This window comes from Struthio camelus, chromosome 2 (assembly GCF_040807025.1).
Source record: "Struthio camelus isolate bStrCam1 chromosome 2, bStrCam1.hap1, whole genome shotgun sequence".
In the NCBI taxonomy this organism is placed as follows: Eukaryota; Metazoa; Chordata; class Aves; order Struthioniformes; family Struthionidae; genus Struthio; species Struthio camelus.
In genome coordinates this window covers 971476-984159 of record NC_090943.1, presented here as the reverse complement: position 1 = coordinate 984159, position 12684 = coordinate 971476, and the positions used below count along the sequence as shown (strand labels likewise).

Here is a 12684-nt window from a genome sequence, read left to right as displayed (position 1 = left end):
TCCCATCCCCGTCCCCATCCCTGCTCCCATCCCCACTCCCATCCCCATCCCCATCCCTATTCCCGTCCCCGCTCCCATCCCCAACCCTGTCCCTGCTCCCATCCCCGCTCCCATCCCCAACCCTGTCCCTGCTCCCATCCCCGCTCCCATCCTCATCCCTGTCCCCCGCTCCCATCCCTATTCCCATTCCCCACTCCCATCCCCAACCCTGTCCCTGCTCCCATCCCCACTCCCATCCCCATCCCTATTCTCGTTCCCCACTCCTATCCCCATCCCCGCTCCCATCCCCAACCCTGTCCCTGCTGCCATCCCCACTCCCATCCTCATCCCTGTCCCCCACTCCCATCCCTATTCCCGTTCCCCACTCCCATCCCCATCCCCAACCCTGTCTCTGCTCCCCATCCCCACTCCCATCCCCATCCCTATTCCCATTCCCGACTCCCATCCCCATCCCCGTCCCCATCCCCAACCCTGTCCCTGCTGCCATCCCCGCTCCCATCCTCATCCCTGTCCCCTGCTCCCATCCCTATTCCCGTTCCCAACTCCCATCCCCAACCCTGTCCCCGTTCCCCGTGTCAGAGCAGCCCCACAGGGCTCAGCCGCAGCCAGGGGGTGGCGGCAGCACCGTGTGGGTCGGTCCTGCGTGGGGGCAGCTCCGGGCACCGCGGGCTGCGCGGCCGCTGGGTGCCGGGGGTGCCGGGCAGCCCTGAGTGGGTGCTGCCCTGCATGGGCGCGGGCCATGGCGGGGGGAGACATCACCCCCAGTGCCCCTCGAAGCCTTTGGCTCCAGCAGCAAAAAAAAAAAAAAGCCCTTTATTGGTCCTGAGGAGCCGCCCGAGGGGCGGGATGGGGCTGGACCGGCGGGGGGGGTCCCCACGCCACCCGCGAACCGGGGGCTGCTCACCTGTTCCCCTCGCTAGTTACCAAAGCTTTAAAAAAAAAAAAAACCTTAATTCTTTTTACCTTTCTGCAGCCGCCACCGGTGTCAGGCGCCGTCGGGGCGTTCGGCCGGCGCTGGGAATTCACGGCCCGGTTCCCCGCTCCGAAGCCAATTACGGTTAGTTATAGGCTGGAACGAGCCCCCGGCCGCCGCGGGGAGCCGTGCCGGGAAACCGGCCCACCGGGCCCAACCGGTCCCGCCGCCGGGCCGCTGCGCCCAGGCCGCCTGCACGGCGCCCGCCCCGGCGAGCAGCCAGGGCCGGGGCGGCTTTGCTCGTTCGTTTATTCATTCATTTTAATTGCACGTAGCCCTGACGAGCCGGGAGGGAGGGCGGGAGCCGCCTCCCCGCAGCACCTCTCCGGGCAACGCCGGCTTCGGCGACCCCGGCCCCCCAAGGCGAGTCGGCGGGAGCGCGGAGCGGGGCGCGCGCGCGGCCGTCCCGCGACGAGGAGGCCAGCGCGGCCCGCCGGCCAGCTCCCGCCCTCGCGCCGCTGCCTTCCGCCCTCGCTAGCCAAAGCGCCTCGATTTATCGGCCGGGCTCGTCCACCCCAAGGACCTCCGGGCCCTGCGGCGCGGCCTCGGGCTGATGCCAAAAACAAAACACAAAAAAAAAAAAAGAAAAAAAAATCTTCCTTTCCCCTCTTAGGCCAAGGCGGAGAGCAGAGAGCAGCAAACCTCCGGGCAGGCGGGAGCAAGCGGCTGGGGGGGCGCGAAGGGGCTGCCGGGCTCGTGCCCCGCTCCCGGCGCTGCCCGGCGGCGAGACCCCCGGCCCCGGGTGCTGGACGCCCAGGCGCAGCCCCGCCGCCTCCGCCGAGCTCCTGGGCAAAAGGGAGGGTGGCAGAAGCAGCCTGCGGTGCGCTTGAAAAACACCAAAAAAAAAAAAAAATCGCGGCAACCCTCAGTTTGCTTACCAAATGAAAAGTTCCTCCACATTTATTAAAAAACCAAACAGTAGATTTAAAAAGCAGTTAAGAGTCCTACTCCGGCAAAACACCCTGTACAGGTTTCTTTTTTTCTTTCTTTCTTTTTTTTTTTTTTTGATGGTGAGGATTCCCCCTAAATCAGCTGCTTCTGTTAATTATATATATATAATCTTTTAATTTTGCCGCGCGTTGCTTGCTTTAATTAATTAATTTATTTCCGATCAGCCTAGCCGTCTCCACCAGGCCAGCGGCGCTACCACACAAAGCTTCCTTGATGTCCATGCCCTGAGCCGGGGGGGATGGAGGGGGCCGGGGGACGGTGGGAGAGATGAGAAGAGGAGGAGGGACGGAGGGAGGGATGGAGGGAGGGAGGGAGAGGAAGCCGTCAGCAGCCCCTCACTCTCCCATGTGCGTCCTCAGGTGGTACTTGAGGGACTGCTTGTAGCGGAAGCACTTGGTGCACTCGGTGCAGGGGTAGGGCCGCTCGCCCGTGTGCGCCCGCTGGTGCTCCAGGAGGTGGTGCTTCTGGGTGAAGTTCTTGCCGCACTCGGTGCAGTGGTAGGGCCGCTCGCCCGTGTGGATGCGCTGGTGCTCCAGGAGGTGGTGCTTGCGGATGAAGCCCTTCCCGCAGACGGCGCAGGCGTGCGGGCGCTCCCGGGTGTGGATGCGGTAGTGGTTGGTGAGCTTGGACTTCTCGCTGAAGGTCTTCTCGCACTGGCTGCACTGGTAGGGGCGCTCGCCGGTGTGAGTCCGCTGGTGCCGCAGGAGGTGCGAGGGCCGGGTGAAGTTCTTGCCGCACTGGGGGCAGAGGAAGGCCATGTCGCTCTTGCCGGCGTGGATCCGCTGGTGCATGATGAGGCTGATCTGCAAGCGGAAGCTCCTCCGGCACTCGCCGCAGGTGAAGGGCCGCTCCCCGACGTGCGTGATCTGGTGCTTGCTGAGGCTCGACTTGTGGCTGAAGCTGCTCTCGCACTCGGTGCACTTGTAGGGCTTCCCCGGGGGCGGGGGCCGCGGCTGGGGCTTGAGGCCGTGCTCGGGGCGCCGGGGCACCCCCACGGCGCGGCGCGGGTGGCCGCGCTGGTGCAGCAGGAACTGCTGCTTGTTGCGGAAGCTGAGGTCGCAGTCGTGGCACTCGTAGGGCCCTTCCTTGAGGTGGTTCCGCTGGTGGATCATGAAGTTGATCTTGAGCATGAAGCTCTTCCCGCACTCGGGGCAGATGTAGGGCCTTTCCCGCGTCCGGTTCCGCTGGTGCACGATGACCGGCTTCATCTCCCCAGGGTCTCTGTCGCAGGCGGCGGGCTTGCCCACGCGGCCGGCGGCCAGGCTCCTGGGCGGCGCTTTGGAGCTGCACTGCGCCTCGCAGCCCAGCCCGGCCTCGTGGCTCGCGAACGCCGGCGGCTCTGTCCTGCCCGAGAACATGGCGCACGGCTCCAGAGTGTCCGGGTCGTCCTCTTCCTCCTCCTCCGTCTTAATCACTATCCCGTCCTCTGCGGGAGAAAAGCAGAACATCGTTACCGTCGCCGGAGCCGGGCAGAGGTGGCCTCCTAGGGCCACACGCCTCGGGGTTGCTAAAGAAACACCTTCACGGTCTTGCGCAGTCCCGCGCGTGCTCTGCCCCGCCGGCCAGCCACGAGCCAGTCCCGACGCGGAGCCGGGCGGCCGCGGCGGCGTCAGGCTGACCCGGGGCCGAGCAACCTCCTCGCCAGGTGTGAGGATGCCGCCAGGCTCTGCGACAGCCCGGGAAATTTTGCAATTCGGAGATGTTACCAAGGACACAAGACGGGGTGGGGGAAAAGTTCCTGCTGGTTTGCAAGGGACTCCAGGGACCGGGTTATTTCAGAGCTACTCTGTCACCCGTAGGGTTTGTCTCTGGGCAGCTCTTTTTGCCGGGCTACAACAACGTTGCCGGCCTCCTGCCACCGGCACGGCACGGCTCTGCGGACACGCAGCACCGGGCTGCAGCTGGGCAGCACAGCCGAGCTTTCCCAAGAAGCGGCAGCCAACAGGAGCAGGATGTCTCCAACACTGCCCTCTTCCCGCTGACTTACAGGGACAGCGGGAAACAGGACCTTCTCCAGAGGTCCTCCGTCGCGTCTCCTCACCGCAGAGGCCACGGCCGGAGCAGCCCGCCGGGGCGTCACTGCGCTCGGGCTCCTGCTCCCCTCCCGCCGCAGCGCCAGCCCGAACCTCAGCGAAAGCATCCTCTGAAGCTCTCAGACAAGAACCAGCTGGAGCTCCGCTCGCTCTCTGACTGGTTTCTTTCAGAAACCTGTGAGCAGATCACAGCAGCAGAAACACCGAGTGGAGGGGGACCTCCAGAGGCCAGCTCGTACCTCCACCAACTCCATCCTTCCCGACAGATGTTTGCATTATGCAATCCTAAAATGCCAAATGACAGAGCCCACGTGCTGCAGACGGGCTGTTTCACCGCTTCCTTATCCCTCTCCTTGGGAAAGTTTTCCCAGGATGTGGCCCAAAACCCCCCAGCTGCTCTTTAAACCCATTCTGCAGCAGGCCAGACCGGGATGACTTTTATGCCTGTGGTGCCTGGCACAATCTTCTCTTCTCTCCCCTAAATAACCTCGCTTCACTCCTTCCTTCCCGGCAGCTCGCACTTCCTAGACCTCTGGCCATTCCCATCTCTGTCCTCTGGATCTTCTCTGACGGGTCCACGCATCTGCTGGCATGCAGCGCCCAGACGTGCAGACATGCAGCACCCAGCACTGCCCTTTTCTCCGGCAAAGCGTGACCGACACTGAGCAGAGCAGAAGGATGACTCTGCACATCGTGCGGCTACTTGTTTCTATATCCTGCTGTGTTTGCCCTTTTTTGCAAGGGCATAATACTGTTGACTCACGTCCAGCCTACAGTTCACCAGAAAACCCCAGACCCTTTCCCTCAGGACTGCCACCTAACCGGCGGCTCCTCCCCCGAGCTTGGGCAGTGGATCATCCTTCGTACGTGCAGAAACGTGCGCTTGTCCCTGGTGAAGTGCATCCTCATTTCTGCAGGCTCCTTCTCCAACGTCTCAAGACCGGTTTCAGTTTGGATCCTGCCGGAGGTGCCTGCAGCCCCTGCCAGCTTTGCAAAGTTTGCTCCTCTGTCTGACCCAACAAGCACTTTCTGGGCAGGCTGTTTCCAAAGGGCCTCTCACCAACTGCGCCTACGGGCCCGAGCAACGTAGCCTGCTCCTCTACACAGAATAACACCGGAGAAGCAGGTTCACTTGACCAAGTCATTCCCAGCCCTCTGCAACACTAGGATGTTGGTAGTGGGGGGTCACTGGGGCTCTAACCAAACGCCGTCTGGGACAGAGCCCCCCCCCCGCCCCGCACACAGCGTGCAGCGAGCGCTTTTCTGATGCGTGGAGGACTACGTCACTGCCTGTCCCACAGGACCGCGCCAGGATCTTCCTCCCTCCGCTGACTGCTCCCCGCTGGGGAGCAAGTCAGGCGTGGGGAGAGGATACGCGCCATTCACCGGGTGCTGCCTCCTCCTCCTGGACTGAAGCGTGACTGCAGCTGCTCTGGAGGTGGCTACAGCCACTTCGCTTCTAGTTCTGGTGCCGGTGGGATTTAACTCCCCTCTTCTGTTGAGCTGCTTCCCCCTGCCCAGCCTTTGCCTGCCACACCGCACAGCTCCTCCTCGGCCCGCAGGTCCCCCCGACGCGTGGCCCCCGTGCCGAGCGTCTCACCTGTGCAGCTCCCGTGGTGAACGATGACTCTCTGGATCTCACTGAAGTCAGCTCCGTACTCGGAGGGGTCAGCCAGGCTGGTTCCTGGCAGGTCTCTCGGAGGGGAAACCGAGCCGTACGGACTCTCGCAGGCTGCCTCTTCATCCGGACTCTGGAAACTCCCCTCCGACTGCCCTGACATCCCGTGCAGCTCCGGGTTTTCAGGACTGTCTTCAGGAAGGAGCTCCTCTGTTTTGATCACGACCCTTATACCAGCTGCAGCAAGGAGAGAGCCCAGCCTGCCGTCATTCCCAGGACGCAGCCAGAAGAAATCACTCGCAACAACACACGCTTTAAGGCTCAGGTGCTGGGACCCACGGTGCAACCCAAGGTGCTGGGACCGCAGAGGTGTTTCGTGTGTTTAGCCACTCCCGCAGCAGGTCATCCACCTCCCCTTCAGGAACCGCCGCCGTGATCCGCCCGCTCACCTCCCTCCGATGCTCCGCGCGCACAGAGCTTCCCAGCTCCACCTGGGTTTAGAGACTCGGCACCCGCCAGGTTAGCGGTCCCGAGCCATCCCTGGTCCCCAGGCAGCGATGCCCTACATGCAACCGATGTTCTCCTCCTGTTGGCCCCAGCTTAAAGCTCTTGTGGTCGAGAGCAAGGGCAGCGGGTCTTAGTGACCACACGCCGGGGTCAGAGACCAGCACTGGAGCTCGTGCTCCCTCTTCTCGGACACCTCACGCCAGTCCCCCCCTCACCTCGGCTCTGCGGGTGCCTGGCCGGGTCGGGATGCCGAGAAACCCCCGGCTCCAGCAGACAGGAGCCTCCCCGTCGCGGGGAGCGGCAGAGCGCGGGAGTCGCACCGGCGCACTGTCTCAACCCCAGGCCCTGCCCTGGCTGTGGACAACTCCCTCCGGCTCTCCAGGCCCCTGTGCGCAGAATGGGAGCCGGCTTTCCTGCCTCAGGGGGATACTGCAAGGATAAACCCAGAGACCACGAGGCACCCGGAGACCACACGCACAACGAGTGGGTGGAGAGGATTTTTTGGGAAGGCTGCGACTCCCTCGGGTAGGCAGGTTTTCCTGATGGGAACCGGTTCTCCTTTCCAGCTAGGCACACTACCTCCCCAGGGAAGTGGTCTGATTGCAGATGTTTTCCTTGCTGTCAGCTCCTAGTGCCAAACTCTCTGGGCTCTGCTTGGCCTGGTTTATATGTCGAGCCGTACCTGGATGTCAAATCATTAATCAGCCAAACCTTTCTCACTTGTATCTAAGATTCCTCCTGATAATCTCCATGGTCACAGCTCTCAGCAACAAGTATTTTAGTCTTGCTCCTCTCTGCCTATCTCAGAGCGACTAGACTCTCTGCTCTTCTGAAGGCAAGGAAGGCATGGCTCCCCTTTCGGCCCTGTCTTAACCTGTTGTCTCACCTGCGGTGGCATCAGTAATGATCTCTCTCTCCTCCAAGTCCTGCTCGTTCCCGACTCGTGATTCTTCTCCTTGCTCAATCTGGGACAAGACGCCAGGTTTGGAAATTGCATAGTCTGTTGAGAGACAGAGGGAGGGATTACTGTACTGGGCATCCCGGCACTGATCTTCCACCTCTCCCCTGCGTTGTCGGGTGGGAACATGAAGAGACTCAAGAACATCCACAAGAGCTTGCGGGCAGAAAAGGCCCCTGCTGCAGCTGGCCCGGCTCCCGGCGCGCAGAAGCAATTCCTGCAGGCGGGGGCTCAGGTCCCACACACGGAGGAACTCCCTTAAACAGCAAAACCAACCCGCACATTCTCCTTGCAGGATTTTAGGACTCCTCAGGTAAAGTCCTGCTTCTACTGAACAAAAAAAGTGCTTTACCTCTGACCCCAGCATAGCTGAGCTTTCTCCTGCAGCTTCAGTAAACACTGCCCCAAAGGACCGTAGCTAAGGGCACGTCACAGCAGTTCTCTTTCCTGTGAGTCCCCGCAAACGTTGTCTCTGAAGGGGTACTTGGGCTTGTACCAGAAGGTGAAGTGAAGCCCTTACAAGAGCTTTAGGGGAGCTGGTCATTTCTCGCGGAGTAACTCAGGGCAGAAGGGGCCTCGGCAGGTCTCCAGCCCAGCTTCGTCCAGGCTGCCCGCAGCCCTGCCTGGAGAGCGCCTCTGCCCTGCGCTGGGAGCTCTGGCCCTCGTGGGGGGGGACCTTACACAGCCCATCCTCGTCCAAAGCCAGGAAGCAACAGAGGAGCACTAGAAACATCTTTCTGCATTTTTGAGTCTCCATTTGAAATGAGACATTAGGCTCTCGGAGGCACTAAGTTCTGCTCCTCCAGAAGGAGCTAGAAGACGCCCAGGACTGCGTTGAGCCAGGAGCTTCCGAGACCCTTCCTAAAACCAGAGAGAGGAAAGCCCATATTTACCCAGGGAGATCAAAGACTCGTAGTTCCCCTTCATCACGTTCTTGTAGAGCTCCTTCTGCCACTCCTCCAGCTTCTCCCACTCCTTGTCGTTGAAATAGACGGACACGTCGTCAAACGTCACCGGCACCTGCAATCACAAGCGTCACGCGCTCAGGTAAATTCCTGGCCCTCCAGGAGTCGGGAGCGCTTTACCTCCGACCGCCGTCTGCAGCCGCCGCAGGTCGGGCATTTGCCCCCTCTCACCTACAGCCAGGCTGTCGCTCAGCTTGCCGACAGCCGCGTTTTAACGCCATCAGGAGAAGCTGCTACTCTACGGACATCAGTCCGCGTGCGTTCATATTTGAAAATGACTCCCGGACAAGTTTCTAAGAGATTAAAGGTCTCGACCAAACGTCTGGTCCCGACCGGGGAGCAGGCGCAGAGCCCAGGCAGTGACTTCTCCAGCGGCGCTGGCCTGGTGCCCGTGGTGGTCCCACCGGCAGGAACGACTCCGCAGAGGTCACTGGGCTTGCACAAGTCTGGAGTTGGTGCAACGCGATAAAAATCGGGCACTAGGGCTGACGCTCATCTCTATCGATGAGCTGACGTAAAAGCCCAGGCTCAGTTACCCCAGCGCTCTGGGGAAGCTCTGCCCAGGCTGGAAGGGCTCTGAACTGTCACTAGTTCTGGAGCAAAGCACATCTCCAGCGTTTCCCACGCGCACCAACAACTCCTCTCCGCAGAACCGGGCGCGTAATTCCCCCGAATCGTTTACATGTCGAAGCCTATCTCTGCTTGCAAACCGTCCAGGAGCAGACTGCCGTTTCCGAGGCCGTTTGCCGAATAATAATTTCTGGGGATAACTCCAGGACGCGGCTGGCTTGGGAGAGCAGCGCCGTGGTGGAAGGGAGCTCTTCAGACAGGAAACGCCGCGCTCTGCTTCCTGACTGCGGTGCGGTGACATCTTCGGCTCTGGGTGTCAATCATCCCCCTCACAAACACAGCGTTAGCTCTCTCCGGATAAGCAGCGACGTTCATTTTAAAGCGTATGAAACGGTCCCATCAGCAAACTTTCTTTTAGTGAAAGAGTCATGAAATGCAAATAGGAGATGAATATTCATGTCGGACGTCTTTTGTTGCTCCGCTCAGCTAAGCCCAAACCGAACGTAGCCGGAGCTGGTCTTCTGTCCGCCGCTTCCCAGAGCTTTGCGTGCTCCTTCCTCGGCCCCAGATACCGCTACCTCATCTTCTCGGTTTCTCGATTACCTTTCCAAACTCAAATCGTGGTATGAAAGAACAAATCACTACCGGCCTGCCCAGCTCAGTGAAGCAGAACGGGAAACCTCCTGCCTAAATATCGTTTTTGCTACGTTCTCCTCAAATCCGTCTCCCCGCGCACGCGGACCCCGTCGGAGGGAGACACCAGAAAGCTTGACGAGGCAACGCTTGCGTCGCCGGTCTTCTTTTAGGTCCCGAAGAGGTAACTCGGCCGGGCTCGGCCCGTCCCCAGCCACGGAGCGCGCACCGACCCCCTCGCCCTGCCCCTTCCCCTCCGCGCCAGCCGGGACACCGTTACCTTGGGCACTTCTCCCTTCCTGCCCGGCGGCAGCCGCAGGATCCAGAAGTTCCTGTTCTTCAGCAGGTTCTCCATGTTCTCCAGGCGCCGCTGGAGCAGCCCGTACTCCTGGATGAGGGTGCCCAGCGCGGCCCACTTGCTCTCCAGCTGGTTGCCCAGCTCCACGGCCGTCTTCTCGCAGTCGATCAGCTTCTTCTCGGCCATTCCCGTCCTGCCCTCCAGGTCGAGCAGGCGGGTGGAGTGCGAGTCCACCTTGCGCTCCACCGCCTGGACGGCCGCCACCAGGGTCAGGGAGAGCTCGGCGGTCTGCGTTTCCCTCTCGGAGGTGCGCTCGGGGCCGGCGGGCGGCCGGCAGGGCGACGGGCAGCGCGTCTGCATGGCCGGGGCGGGAGCCTGCGGGCGCGCGGGGAGGGCGGGTGAGGACGGGCACCGCCGGCGGCGGCGGGACGCGCCGGGCGGCCGCGAGCCATGTTGGCCGGCGAGGCCGCTCGCGGGGCTCCCGAGCGCCGCTAAGCCGCTTAGGGGCCCAGGAGGGCCGCGACGGACCCGGGGGAGGGGGGGGGGGGCGAGGGTGGGGGGCACCCCGAGGGGGCAACCCCGGGAGGGGACACACACACACACACACACACACAGACACGCACAGGCGGTCACAGGGCAGGGCGCCCCGTCGCCATGGGGACCGAGCGGTGACACCTGGGCTGGGGGGGGGTCCCTGTCACCGCCGGCGGGGGCGGGACCGGGAGGTGACACAGGGGAGGGGCCCGGCCGGGGGAGGCCGCCCCGTCGCCGTGGGGTGACACCGGCGTTGGAGGGGGGGGGGGCGGGCGACACCCGCGGGCAGGGCCCAGGGGCCTGCTCGCCGCCGAGGCCGCCCGTCCCCGCGCAGCCCGGTGGGGGGGGTGGGCCGGGGGCGCCCGGTATGTCTGTGTGTCCCCCCCCCCCCCCGCCGCGCAGCCGCGCCCGCTCCCGCCGCCCCCAGCGCCGGCCCCGACGGCAGCGGCGCCGCTCGGCCCCCCCCCCCCTCCCAACCGCCGCCGCCTTCTTCCTCCTCCTCCCGCGGCACCGAGCGGCGGCCCCGTCCCCGCCGCCGCTGACAGCCCCCCCGACGGCGCGGCCCGCCCCGACGGGCCGCCCGCGGGTAGCGGCGGCGGCAGGCAGGCAGGGAGGCGGCCGGGCCGGGCCGCAGCCCCCCCCCCCCAGCCCCGCAGCGGGCGGGCAGGGCGCCGCGGGAGGCGGCGGGCGCCAGGCCGGGCGAGCGACGGGGCGGCGGCGTTGGGCAGCGCCGCGGGCTGCCCTTACCTGAGCGGGAGCCCCCTCGGCCATGGCCCTTTGTTCCCTGCCCGGGGCCCCCGGGGGGCCGCGACCGGCAGGAATCCGGCGGCCGCTCGCTCGCCTTCACCGCCGCCCGGCGCCGGGCATCGGGTTGGGCCCGGGGGCGGCGGGGAAGGCGGCGCGGAGCCGAGCGGCGGCGGCGGCGGCGGGTGGCGACGGCGGGGCGGAGCGGAGCGCGACGGGGCGGCCCGAACCGACCGGGACGCGAGAGGACCGAGAGCGGCTCCGGGTCCCGGCACCGCCGCTCCGTTCCTGGGCGCTCCGGCCGCCGCCGCCCCGCCGAGCCGCCAGGGGGCGCCCGGGCCGCCGCCGCCGCCGCCGCCGTCAACGCTGCTGCTGCCGCCGCCGCCGCCGCCGCGCCGGGGGCCGCCCCCCCCCCCCTCCCCACTCGCCGCCGCCGCCGGGCGGGGCGGAGCGGAGCGGGGCAGCGCCCCCTGCCGCACCGACGGCATCAGCGCGCCCCGCCCGCGCCGTCGGGGCCCCCCCCCCCCACCGCCCGTCTCCGCCCCGCCGCTCCGGTGGGGGGGGGGGGGGGGGCTGCTCCGGGGAACGGGCCGAGACCCCCCCCCCCTCCCCGCAACCCCGCCGCCGCTCGGGGGTCGGGAAGAGGCGGCCCCGAAGGAGCGCAGCCGGGCTCCAGCGAGAAGACGATGGCGTTTATTAGCAGGGGGGGAAGCGGCGCGCTACACAACCGCGCGCGGGGAGACCCTCGAGCCCACCCGCCCGACGGCGGCGCGCCAGCCCCGGGGGGGGGGGGCTCCGGTGGCCGAGCCCCCCCTGCCCGCCCCGCACCCCTTCCCCGCCGGCACGCGCGCGCTCAGGTGGCCTCCCCGCCGTCCGGCAGGCCGTCCGCGTGGCTCTGGTCCACCAGCCAGTCCCAGACGCTGTCCTTGAGGTGCCGGCGCTGGTGCTCCAGCAGGTACTGCTTGCGGGTGAAGCGCTTGGGGCAGGCGCTGCACTGGTAGGGGCGCTCGCCCGTGTGCAGCCGCTGGTGCATGCGCAGGTGCTCCTTGCGCATGAAGGCCCGGCCGCACTCGGGGCAGCTGAAGGGCCGCAGGCCGATGTGGCTGATGCAGTGGCGCCTCATGCTGGAGTAGTGTTTGTAGGTGCGGCCGCAGTCGGAGCAGACGTAGGGGTGGCCCCGCTGCCCCTCGTGGCCCTGCTGGTGATGCAGGAGGCTGAACTGGAGGCGGAAGGAGCGCCGGCACTTGCTGCACTTGTGCAGCCAGTCCGTGGTGCGGCGCTGGTGCCTGTCCAGGTTGGCCTTCTTGCTGAAGTTGCGGGGGCAGCGGGCGCACGGGTGCTGCTTCTCCTTGTGCGGCAGGGCTCGGACGCGGCCCCGCGGCGGCGGCGGCGGCGGGCGGGCGCGCAGGGACGGGGCTGCCCGGCCGTGAGCTCTCTGGTGCAGAAGGCACTGCTGCTCGTCGGGGAAGCTGACGCCGCACTGCGGGCAGCTGAGGCACGGCGCCGCCTCGGCCCCGCTCCCGCCCCACGCTCCCGCCGCGGCGCCGCAGTCCCTCTGGCCTGCGCCACGCTCCCCTCGGCTGCTCCCGGGGAGGCTCGGCTCTCGGTGACCGGCAGCGCCCTGATCGTTGCCCAGCAGCCCGGTCTCCCAGCCCCGCGGAGGAGACTCTTCTGGCTCTGCCGGTGACGCACCGCACGGCTCCGGGCTCGCGGTCACCCTCTCCTCTGTCTTGATGACAAAGCCGTCTTCAGCTGGAAGCAGAAGGGATCGAAGAGTGAGGAACCACGCTCCCTCCATCGTGCCTCGATTCCCTCCCCCTCTCTTCTCCGGCCATCTTCGTTCTCGGGCACGTGGAGACGGACAAGAACCCACCACTGAAGCGCGTTCTCCCTCTAGGGC

The 12684-nt window shown here is 65.3% G+C and overlaps 1 protein-coding gene across 1 annotated transcript in view; it reads right to left on the bottom strand.

Annotated features, from left to right (window-relative positions):
• Positions 1-1842: 1842 nt before the first annotated feature.
• The window catches only part of LOC104143134 (uncharacterized), a 28379-nt gene continuing 17537 nt past the window's right edge, over positions 1843-12684 (bottom strand). Inside the window, exons 12-17 of the mRNA XM_068934275.1 lie at positions 11644-12536; positions 9489-9881; positions 7934-8060; positions 6969-7082; positions 5558-5812; positions 1843-3350 (exon numbers count right to left, since the gene is read on the bottom strand). Of these exons, the coding sequence (XP_068790376.1) occupies positions 2260-3350; positions 5558-5812; positions 6969-7082; positions 7934-8060; positions 9489-9881; positions 11644-12536 (2873 nt within the window). The 3' untranslated portion in view covers positions 1843-2259. The remainder of the gene's footprint in view (positions 3351-5557; positions 5813-6968; positions 7083-7933; positions 8061-9488; positions 9882-11643; positions 12537-12684) is intronic.